This window comes from Theobroma umbraticum, unplaced genomic scaffold, assembly GCF_002168275.2.
Source record: "Theobroma umbraticum cultivar Fairchild unplaced genomic scaffold, ASM216827v3 scaffold_56.0, whole genome shotgun sequence".
Lineage (NCBI taxonomy): Eukaryota > Viridiplantae > Streptophyta > Magnoliopsida > Malvales > Malvaceae > Theobroma > Theobroma umbraticum.
The window spans coordinates 5,164,885-5,177,540 of record NW_018397256.1 but is presented as its reverse complement, the minus strand read 5'-3'; the positions used below and the strand labels follow the sequence as shown (position 1 = coordinate 5,177,540).

Here is a 12,656-nt window from a genome sequence, read left to right as displayed (position 1 = left end):
AGGGCCTATAGGCATGAAAGAGGGAGGGACAAAGAAATGAGAGAGAGGAAAAGAGAACTAGGAGAAATGGGGGAAAGAAAAGCGCCCGAGAATTTTAATTGAACTCACTAGCAGAATTTTTCATCAATAAATTTTTTTAAAATGTTAATGGAAATTATGTCAACAAATTGGTCAATAAACTTACTACCTTTTTAAATTAAATTACCGACAGAATGTCCATTGATAATTTAGTCTATAAACTTACAATCTTTTTAAATTAGATTACTAATCAAATTTTCGTCAACAATGCGGTCGACAATTTGACAACATCACTAACGAGGTATTCCAATGGCACATTGGTTGATAAATTTCATCAGGAAAGCCATTGCCAACGGATCTGTTCCATCAATAAACTTTACACCATATGTTGAAATTTCACTCCATCGTTTTGCCAACGAAATACCAATAAAATTGAATTCGCCAGTAAATTTCATCGATATTCCATCTGTTATAGTCATTTTTTGGTAGTGGTACCATCAAATGTTGAAATTGACTCTTTTTTTAAAAGGACTTTATTCCATAGTTAATGAAGATGATCCAATAAATCTAATGGTTTTTAAAATTTCAAGATAAAAGTATAGAATTGGTAAATCTGTCAATTTATGAAATTCTAAAGTTGTCTTCAGGATCAAGAATAAACATAAATGTTTATTTTGTAAGTAAAAAAAGGGACATTAAAAACAAGAATGTGAGATATGTAAAACTTGGCTAGAAAAGTGTAAAAGTGAAAAGATTCATAAGTAGAAGGAAGACAAATAAGGATAAGTCTAGAGTCACAAATGGCAACAAAGTAGAGGTGAAAGTCAAATTTGTAAGAATAGTTTATTTAAATTTAGTTTCAGTTTCGTTATTAGGCATTACTAGTTAAGTTTAGAAATAAAAGGCCCCATTAACAAGATAATTATTCATTTAAAAGATATTGACTTGTGTTCTTTGACTTGTGCATTATATATACTGTGATAGGCTCCTAATAATATTTATGTCAACTCATATCTTGTTGAAAGAGTTGCCAAAACACCTTACATAAAAGAAACAACTTTCATGTTGTGACATAGAAGACTTAACCCCGTCTCCAAGGAAAAGGTATAAAGATTGATAAATGATAAAATCTTGCCTAGTCTTTTTTTTGATGACCAAGAGACCTGTTGACTATTGTAAGGGTAAGATGACCAAGATAAAGGAAAGAGATCAATTAGAAATGTCAATTTATTAGAACTCTTTTACATTGACATAAATGAACCATATATCCTTACTATCTACAATCGTAAATATTTTGTTGTATTCATTGATGATTTTCGTCATTATGATTATATGTTTTATTAAACAAAAGTTTGAAACTCTTGATAAATTTAAGATCTTCACACTAAGGTTGAGAAACAATTGGAAAAAAACCATTAAAATTGTCAAGTCTAGTAGGGATGGTTAATACTATGGTAGAAATGACACAAGTAAAAAGGTCTATTTACTAAATTTGTAGAAAATTTATGGAATAGTGCCCCAATACACTATGATTTGTAGTCTTGAGTATAAATGGTGTAGTTGAAAAATGGAATCTTAAAGGATATAATGAGGAGTATGATGAGTGGGGCTAACTTTTAGAATATTTTTAAGAAAAAGCAATCAAAATGAATTTATATATCTTAAATAGAATCCCTACCAAATTTATATGTAAAGTCCTTATATGGATTAAAACGAGAGCCATAACAATAGCATCAAAAGTTTAATGGGGTTGTGCTAGCTAATGCTTGCAAGATCTATCAAGCTGACAAATGTGTCTATAGTGAGTTCCATAATGGTAAAGGTGTATCATTTGTCTATATGTAGATGACATGTTAATTTTTAGTATCGACTTGGAACAAGTGAAGGACACAAAAAGGTACTTGTCTAAGAATTTTGACATGAAAAATATGGGTGTAGCGAATGTTATTCTTGGTATAAGAATAATGATAGACAATAATGATCTAACATTGTCTCAATCTCATTACATTCAAAAGATTGTAATGAAGTATGATAAGTCACATTGCACACCAATGTCTATGCTTTATGATTCTAATCTAAGGCTAGTACCCAACAAAGGTAAGCCAATAGCACAATTAGAATTTACATGTGTAATTGGATGTCTAATGTCTACTATGGTGTGTGCAAGGCCGAACATTGTTTTTTATAGTTGGGAGGCTTAGTTGGTTGATAAGGAATCCAAGCAAAAAGCATTGGCATGTTGTTTATGGAGTTCTAAGGTGATTGAAAAGTAAAATGAATTATGGCATTTGTTACTCAAGTTTTCCTTCAATTCTAAAAAGGTTTACAGATGCTAGTCAAAACTTAAATAAAACAAATTATACCTCTACTACAAGTTGGATTTTTATAATTGGTGGGGGTGTTGTTTCTTAAAGTTTTAAGAAACAATCATGTCAAGCAGATTCCATCAAGTCAACAAAATTTATAGCGTAAACCAATGTCAATAATCTTGATACATTATGACAATGAAGCTACAGTGTCGAAAGCGTATGGTCAAATGTATAATGGAAAGAATAGATGCATTGGACTTCGATACAACGTTATAAGACAACATATTATTAATGGTATAATCATTACGAGTTATGTGAGGTATAGTGAAAATTTGGCGAATCCATTGACCAAAGGCCTTAAAAAGAACTTGGTATTAAAGACCTCAAAAGGGATGGGTCTCAAGCTAATCAACTAAATCACTAATGATCAGAGCCCATCTCGATGCTTATGGCTAACTCGCAAGTCTTCAATACCAACCATTTCACCATATGGTTGATTGCAAGCACTAAGCTATTTTTTTTGACTCAAGGTGCAATTGCTTGTTTCCCGTAATGAGTATAAGTTAACAAAAGTTCTTAATGGATCTATAGCATGTATATGTTAAAGTACCATAATTATGAGGTATTTCCAATAAGGCTACCTATATGAGTGGAAGTCTGGCTATTTCTAGGAGTTAAGGGCTTGACTTTGATAGCACTTATGAATGGATACAAAACACAAGGCCATAAACGTGTTAGCAAAGCATTGAATGGTTCAATGCTTAGTTAACTACTTAATTCATATTAAAATCAACCACACTCACTAAGCGAAGTTTAAAATCTCCAGGATTCTTTCATTCAAGCACATGATTCCCAAAGTTGTTGGTATTTGAAAATTTTGAAAATAGTGGGAGATTATTTGTGTATTTTCAAAATAAAAAGTTATGTCTTTTCATATGAAAAGTTGTAAATGAAAAGTTATATTTTTTCACATGAAAAGTTGTGACTATTTGAAAGTCACATCTATTGAAAGGTTATATCACATAGTGTAATATATTGTGACTATTAGATTATATGTGGTTTTTATGTGAAAAGTTATGTTTCATGGTAAAGCGATATTTAGAAAAACATCTCTAAGTTCAAAGGTTATGAGACAATTAAAAAAAATCATTACTCAAAAGTTTGGATATAAAAAGTTATCTTTTCATATTGTAACTCAAAATGTATGTCTTATGGTATGAATAATTGTCCTATCATAAGGTAATTATTGAAACAATACCTTTATCCAAAAGTTATGTCGCGTAACATGTAAATGTGTGTTTAAGGCATAGAATTGGCTTACTGAAATGTTTATATCTTTAAAAAAGAGACACTTACAAGTCTATGTAAAGGATTTACTATCAATCATTTTGACACACTAAACAAACAAGACAAAAGCAAAAGAAGTGTTATGTTTTGAATAAAAATTCAGAAAATAAACATAAACATTTTGAGTTCCCATAATCTACCAAAAGTGTCTAAATTCCTCATAATCCACTTGATGCAGAAAGTAGGCTCTATGACCAAACAAATTTGTAATCTTTGAGTATGTTTAGCGGTCTACTATCATAAAATGCCTAACTGCATGTTTGGTTAGGGGAATGGCTTATTCTTAAGGAACATTTGTTCCTTTATTTGGTTATCAAATACACGAAGGAATAGCCATTCTTTTGGAATGGCTATTCTCCAAAATTAGCTAAAACCAAGGAATACGTAATACTAACCCCTTTTCATGGTATTAGTTATTCCATGGTTGAGGAATGGCTTTAAAAAATGATAAAGAACAAAATGCCCTTTACAAGTTTGAAAAACTAAAACCCTATCTATATAAAAACATTTTCTTTTTCTCTTTCCTCCTCTTCTCCCTTCATTTTAGCTTCCCCCTTTCTCTTTCTCTCTCTAATCTTCCACCCACCACCAGAAAGGGGAGGTAACGGCGGTAGCAACGAAGGCAATGGCGAAGGCGATTTTATAACTTGATTTGAAGATCTTTGTCCAAATCCGACGTCTACAGCTAAATCTGGTTACAGGAAGTGCCGGATCTAACGGTTCCTGACCAAATGTTTGTGGCTGGATCTAGTCATGGATTGCCAGATTCGACCATGGGAAGTGTCGATCTAGTGTCCTAATGGCTAAATCTGCCACAAGGAGCGTCAGATCGATGTACCATTACACTAACTACATCTCTAGTAGCTGACATAAAGAGAAGATAGAAAAATGAAAAAAAAAAGAATTTAAAATAAAAGTTTTTAACTTTTAATTATATCTTATAAAAAAAATATTTTAAATTTAAAAATTAATTTAAATTATTAATATTTTAACTATAGTAACATTTAAATTATAAATAAAATATTAATAATTAAATTATCATTTATTAATATTTTGAATAAATTATAAATTATTAATATGTGATTAAATTATAATTATGAGTAATTTTACCTTTTGAGATAAATATGTATTTAAATTATAACAAGGGTAATTTGTTTCTAATGAAAATAAATGGGATTATAATGGAAGATATTTTTGTCATTTTATCATTTATTCATTTCGTATTCCAAAGTTATTTTTATCAATCAAACACTAATATTAGTTATAATAACTATTTATACCTTATTCCATTCATTGTACCAAACTATATAATAATTATTTTTTTTATTTTTATTTTATTTCTATAGAATAATTATTTTATTTTGTGAGTCAAATGTGTTATAAAGTTTTTCGTATAATTCTCCTTTGCATACCGAATGATGGGATGAAATAAATTTTAAAAATAACATATATTAGAGACACGTTTTGAAATAAATATTAAAGACAACCTTCATTAAAAGTTCATCTTGAAGTAAATTTTACCGTTTCTTTTAATTTCCAACCAAATGTCATTTACGCCAACAAATGCTTGCCATATTTTATGCATACTAACAAAATCAATCCTTAGAAATTAAGGGATGCAAAATAAAAGAGGGGTAATTAAGTGTTATAAATTTATAATGTTTGTATATTTTATAATTTGTTTTTTAATTCTCACTTTAAAAATGACATAATAGTGTGATTTTCATTTTCTTTGCACATAATATTCTTATGTTGACTGCACTGACGTAAATTTCTGATTTATGCGCCAGCCATGACAATCAACACTTACGGCTCTGATTTTTATTTTTTTAGTTTTTATTTTTTGTTTTTTTGTGGGTTGCGTAGAGAAGAATAAAGGTTCATTCATTCTTTTATTTAAAACAAAAATAAAAAAACCTAATGAATCACACTGCATCCAGCCGCAAATAATAAACAATGCGGAAAAAATGGAAGGGAAGATGCCATCTCCCTCTTCCGAAATCCAAAAAGCAAAGATGATTAGGGTCAAAGTTCAGAATGGCATGTTTTCTTTTCTTGGAAAGCCAAGGCTGTCACAACCATGAGCTCACCAATTCCAATCCGTCAGAGAAACTTCCAGAAAAACTGGAAAGACTTATCTTTTAAGCCACCCCATGTCTTGTTCTAAGTGTTTGAGCTCAGAATCTCCATAATAGTCTGCTCCATATTAATATTATAAACAAAAACAACAGCACTTTAACGATACTCAGTCCAGTTCAATTGAGAAAGGCCAATAAAAGTTGAGAAATAGATCCACGACCCTGATTGGTCTTGAAAAAGAAAGAAAGAAACTAGCAAGGAGAAAAAGCCAAGTAAAACTTTACTAGCAGAAAACAGAGTTACAGAAGAAGCCCTTTGAAGGAAAAAGTGCATGGGCTTGGAAGCTTTTTCAGAGTAGCAAGAAAACCTTTCATCTCAGCTTCAGCTTATCATCCCTGACTCCTGCAAATTAACGGCTAACAAAAACTCCACCGAAACAATATTTTTACATCAATAACCATAATTAAAAACTAAACATTTGTTTTCCCTAATATCAACGGTCGTAGGGTTATTCTAGTTGCAGGATAGAAATCACAGTCGAAAATTACAGGATTATAGCTAAATAAAGAGCCCCTTTTTCTTTTTCTTCTTTTCCATTTTTACCAGATTCATGAACATTCAAAAGGAAGGGACGACACTGTACTGGGCGTCGGACATGAAAGCTGCTGCTGTTGCTGCAGCAGAAGGCGAGTTATACATGTGGTCAACTTCGTTGTCGATTTCGGCTCTTTTGGCGAAACGGCCTTTGATTCTTGGCCTTGACTCAGCGTAGGCCTTTCGGGAAGCGTAGCGGATTGTTTTCTCGAATTTTCTGTTCTTTCTCTTCTCTCTGTACCTTAAAACTCTAGCCTCTCGATCGATTCCACCGGCTTGGGGTGCTTGGTTATTGGTCGTAGCTGCCGAGATGGGTACGCTCGGATCAGTCATGGTTCGTCCGAAAGGATACGAGATTTCGGACAGGGAATTCCCATCTGGAACTACTCCTACCTCAAGCGACGATGATGAAACCTGAAAGTTTTGTTTAATTTGTATCAAGAATCAGTTTACAGAAGTTTCTTTTTCAAACCAGAAAAGTTTTTTTTTTCCTTTGAAAATTGCTAAGAGAAGATTGAATTGTGAAGGGAAGGAAATTTCCTTTTATGAGAAGTAAGAAGAGATCAAAAGAGAAATACCCAAGTTGTTATTATTATTCATTTTTTCTTTTTTTTTTTGTTGAAAAATTGAGTAGATTATGTAATTGAAGAAAGTGGATTGAAGCATTTACACTTTGGCTGAGAGACGGAGTTTGGTAGCTGAGAGCTGTGAGCTTGGATCGACAGAAGTCAATATCGAAACAATTTTCATTGTTGATCACTGGAATTGTTGCTGGTTTTGTCTGAACTGGAACTACGCTATCCATAGCTGCGTTATTATGAGGTTGAAACGAATTCTGGTACTCGAAATCAATAAACGGATCTATTTCGGAGAAGAACAAATCCCCTGTTTTGACCTGGTTAGTTTCCCCGGTGTGTTTGGAATTGAGGTTAGGATTGGGCAACAACCAAGAACCAGGTTCTACACCTTCTTGTTGACAAGCACCACTATGATCCGTCGGCACAAGATAGCTGAAAGGGGAAGATTTGACAATGGAATCAGCAGAGTCAAAGAAAGGCTCGACAGGGACACGCTCGTGGCGACGAGCCAGAGGATTAGCAGAGTGGATGTCGGCATCGCAGGTGACGCAAAGGGCAGCCGCGTCGGCCTTGCAAGTGACAGCGGCTGGGGCCTGCTCGCACACCTCGCACATCCACACCCTCTCATGACGAGAAGAGACGAGTTTGTTATTACCAGAGTGGATCCTGGAATCACAATTCAGGCACAAAGAAGCCGAATCAGCACGACAAAAAATAGCCGCAGCAGCTGATTTACAAGTGTCGCATGTCTTAGCAGCCATGCCCCAGCCTCCCGGAATCCCCTTGACGCTCGCTATCTCAATTCCCATCCTTATAAATCAAAGCTATTGATATATATATTTGTTTTTTGCTCCCAGTTTCTCTCTGAAAGGGCTAGTGCTTTTTTTGTTTTGTGGTTTTGGGGATCTTTGGACTAAACGTGGAGTGTTGCAACAGCTGGTTCTTGATTTTGGTATTTAGGGATGTGTTTGGCTATCTATCTAGTGACCAGGGAGGGGTGGAAATCTAGGAGCTGACGACTGACAGAGGGACACGCGGAGCGATATACACCATGAAAAAATTGCTGTTTTAGGACAAAAATTTTTTTAGGATTTTAATAATGTTTGGGGGAAGTAGTTGTCATGTGTCTGTGCCGACGTGGGGCCCGAATGGGAGGAGGTCGAGGGGCAAGGTGAAGTGACGGCCAGTTTGATCAAACTTTTCATGAGACGACTAGGAACCCGGAAGAGGCGTGGCGTTCACTTCAGATTTGTCAGCGGATTGTCCAAACGGGTCGGGCATGCTTCAAATCTTATATCATAAATCTCAATACACGTTAAAAGCGAGTGTAATTGTCTTAAAAAGGTAATTGATAAAAATAAAAAAAGAAAAGAATTGAATCCAATAACAATAATGAAATTATCGACCGTCACAAAACTTCTATTTATTTCATTTTTTATTTTCTTTTTTCCCTTTTTTTTTTATATTGCCCTTGAATTTACAACTTTTCTATCTTTCTTGATTTAGTTTGTGATATATTTTTAGGTTTTCCCCCAGACAAGAATATACTAATTATGATAAAAATTACTTCTTCTACTATGGGATTTTTTTCCCAAACAAGATTATACTAATTATGATAAAAATTACTTTTTCTATAATCTTTATATTCCCTTTAACTGTTATCAAATAGAAGCTCTTATATATTCCCTTACCAATTGGTCAGAAATATTATTTAAAATGGAACTTTGTAATGAATGCTTAAGGGTTTGGTTGATCGCATACAACTAATAATCAATAATCAATGATTGATCATTGATTATTGCATTTTAGATATCTCCATAAGCCTTTTGCATCAGTGTTATAGGTCACTATTAATGTTAAGCATTTAGTTTTTGTAACATAGGTACGTACTCTTTGATAAATTCGGACTCCCTTGCTTATATATATAAATTATAAGAATAATTATTATATTAAATAGTGCTTTTTAAAAAAGGTATTTGAAATTTTATTAATCGAAATTTGAGTACATTTTTTATCAAAAGATAATTTAATATAACATTTGAGTATTTGACTCATTAGTTAGCATATAATCTTTTATTTAAAAAATAAGATTCATATCTTTCTTCTTTCAATTAAAAAATAATAATAACTCAATATAAACTTAAAAGAATGTTAGGGTTTACAATTCAATCCTATCAAATTATGTACCATAACCCCTCAAATGCATTGGAAAGAACATATGAACATTGAGCTTCAGCAAAGACAAGCTCAAATTGCATGTAACGGAGCCAAGAATCTAAAGAGAAATTCCATCAAGCAGCTTTAAAGCAGGAAACAAAGGGATAAGCAAGAAGAATTGAAGTAGTCATAGCAAAAGAGTTGAATTTAAAAGCTTTATTACCTTGACTCCTATGCATGCATGCGCGCATAATATATATATATATATATATAAAGAGATATGAATTAAATATTATATATACCTTGATTTAATGTAATAATTTTTTGAGTATAAAAGTGACGTATTCAAATAATAAAAACTTTTAAAACAACTAATTAATGCATAAAGTTGGTTTTTAGTTATCTCACATTTTCAACATATTTTAAATATTCAATATATAATAATAATAATAATAAATCAAATTTATTAAAAAATTAAATTACCTAAAATTTAATTAATTTTAAAAAAATATCTCGTCAAACAACGATCAAGCACAAGTGCTTGGATAGTTACATGGATTCTTTTAGTTTCGTGAGTGTGGCTTTGGTGTTTCTTTTTTTTTTTTTTATTGAAGAATATGAGTTAATTTAGCTGGAATTTGATTCACAATATTACGAGAGATGTAATTTTCGGAAGCCTCGTTATTAGTTGTATTGAATGGAACACATTGTTTTGAAATAGACCAAAAATTGGGCATCTCAACCGAATTCCGAATGGTAACCTCAAAATTTCCTATATTGACTATTGTAATTGTAAAAAAATCATGCAATCGAATTAATGGAATGGAGTAGACTTTTTAGATTCAGGCGAGCCCACCTTGTACTAAGCTTGCCCTATGTATTGTGAGTAATCCAATGTGTAATATATTACATGTTTTGTTATATAAAAAGGAGATAAACATGTTCTAATATGTTTCTAGGTATAGCTGCTCAGGTTTAAGGACGCTTTTTGATGTGCTCTACGTCAAAAACAATTTCCTAACAACTCTAGCTAAGCCAAATAGGCTCTAGGACTAGGTTTAAAACTAGCAATTAATTTAATCTAATTGAGAAAATAATAGTAATGAGTTTTCAAGCATTGCGTAGGTTGAGCTTTTGATGTGAAGGTCCAATTAGTGATCACCTGGATGGATGACGTGGGAACAAGATGAAGCAAAAATGATCTATCGGAGATCGAAAATAAGGAAAAAGCAGTAGCATTCCCATACTAGACTGTCGCCTATACTATACAAGGACCTTTCAAAAACAACGCTTCGTTAAAATTGCGGAAAATGACAACGTCTCGTGTCTTATGGGACCGTCTTTTAGTCTGTTGGCTCTTCAGTTCAGGAAAAGCTTCCAATTGTTTTTTTTTATTATTATTATTAAAGAAACCGAAGGGTAAAGACTTCATATCGCATTTAATAGTTGCAAAACGACCTCACACCATTATAAGTCTTTTTTAAGTTAATACTTATAAAGCTCCCTTCTAAGTATACGTGACAATGCAAATGCAATACTTGCAGCTCGAAATTGAAACAATTTTGAGTTGGTGGTGTATTTTTTTGGTTTTTCTAATCCCAAATGCTAATAGTTTATAAAAGTGTGGTGCAAATTTGTTATCTTTATTCTTTTTTTTCACTGTTGGTCTTATGCCACGAATAATAGTGTACGTGTGTCTTTTTGTTTTGGTTGCACTCTATTGAGTAGTAGGAATCGCTGAGTCAACCTCTCTCTCGCACTATATCAGGGAGGCAAAGAGGCACTCTCCGGCTCTCCCCTGTTTTAGGTTAGATAGCTCATCAGTTTTAATTGAGGAAAAGGAGGGCAGGAAGGAATCCTTCTTTTGTTTGCAGTGCTCATTGAAGGTGGGGAAATTAAAGGGGAGGGAACACACTAACCTCCCCTTTCTTTTTCTATTTTCTTTTATTTATTTATTTATTTTTGGGTACGATCCGTTTCCTTTTAAAGCCTCTCTCCCCATTTAGGAGCTATGAAGCTGGAGCGGAAACTATTTCAATGAATTATTTCCTGGTACTAAGTCTCTCCCACTCTCTCATAATTCCTTTCTATACTTTTTATTTATAGTGACTTGAAATTGTTATTGCAAGGAATGTAATCAAACATTTGCGTTTCATTGCTTTCTAAAAGGTTACTTGATATATCTGCTGCATACTATAATTACATTTTTTTAAAAAGAAAAAGTTTTAAGTATAAGCAAAAATAGTCACAATCCAATAACTCTACCCACAGAGGCAGAGGGTTGGGGGCTAGTGGAGCCCCTACCGTCCAATAATTTAAAAATCTGTAAAATTTATTTTTACTTTTTATAAAATTTAATAATTTCATTTTTATAAAAATTTTAAAATTTTTTAATATATTTTAATTTTTTAAAATTTTTTATTTTTATAATAATTTTTTGTTTGATAATTTATTTCATAATAATTAATTAACAACTAATTTTAATAAGATTAAAATAAAATTTATTACAATAGAATTATTTTTAAACTCTACTTTTTTAAAAATTCACAACCAACTATTCTTGTTTTTTTTTCTTTTTACCAAATGCTATGGAAAACAAAAAAAAAATTACACTTTTTTGCTTGCCAACATTCTCTGTGCAGAAAACCTCTAGTCAATAACACAATTTTTATATTATGGTAATTGATAAGTTTGATTGATTTACTTATTTTATTTTAATATTTTCAATTTTAAATTTTTTATTTAATATTTGTTATGTAATGATTTTGATTTAAGATTTACCGCATTAATCATTTTTTGTTGAAAGTAATAAAAGAAGGATTTGATTAAGACCTAATTTAGTTATTATTTATTTATTTATTTAGGGATTGTTTGTTTGCTTTCTTACAAATTATTTTTGTTTTTTTATTTGTTTAGATTCCTGTAAACAGTTAAATTTTTTATTCGGAATAGCTTTTTTATTGAAATATTTATTGATATTGTATTTAATTTTTATGATTAAATTTAGGGAATTACTTCCTATTGAATTATTTATTGATAGTTCTTAATATTTTTTAATGGATTGCTTTCTATTGAGATTTTTTTTATATTTGTTAATTTTTGTTTTTTGTTAAGTTTATCTAAAAATTGAGATTATTGTCATTATTAAATTATTTATTATTATACTAGGTAATTTTTTAAGTAAATTATTAAAATTGATTCTTTGAATGATTTTCAAAATTTATTTATATAATTTTTATATGAATTTTTTTCATCTAAGTTGCTTTATATTGTCTTCTACTCTTCGCCCCCCTCTAACACGAAATCCTGACTTTATCACCATCTACCCATATACTGTAACACAATCATCATAACCAGTGATAAGCAAATAAATTAAGACTAACAAATAAGCATATAATTGGAGAACATGTAATATGAAATTTGAAATTGGACTATCTAAATATGACGCATGAGATTTAAATCTAGAACTTAAAGATTGCAAGATTTCTTTTTTGTCATTAAGATAATACTTCTTCAGTTGCCCATGCATCATAATAGCATAGTTAAATAAATAAATGTGAGGAGAGATCCCGAA

At 31.5% G+C, this 12,656-nt stretch overlaps 1 protein-coding gene across 1 annotated transcript; it reads right to left on the bottom strand.

Annotated features, from left to right (window-relative positions):
* Positions 1 to 6,005: 6,005 nt before the first annotated feature.
* On the bottom strand, positions 6,006 to 7,886 carry COL5 (CONSTANS-like 5). Its single transcript, XM_021421382.2, has 2 exons — positions 7,018 to 7,886; positions 6,006 to 6,761 (listed from the first exon to the last, which is right to left on the bottom strand). Exons 1-2 carry the CDS (start codon positions 7,732 to 7,734, stop codon positions 6,372 to 6,374), a joined length of 1,107 nt encoding a protein of 368 aa, XP_021277057.1. The 5' UTR covers positions 7,735 to 7,886; the 3' UTR covers positions 6,006 to 6,371.
* Between the last annotated feature and the right edge of the window lie 4,770 nt (positions 7,887 to 12,656).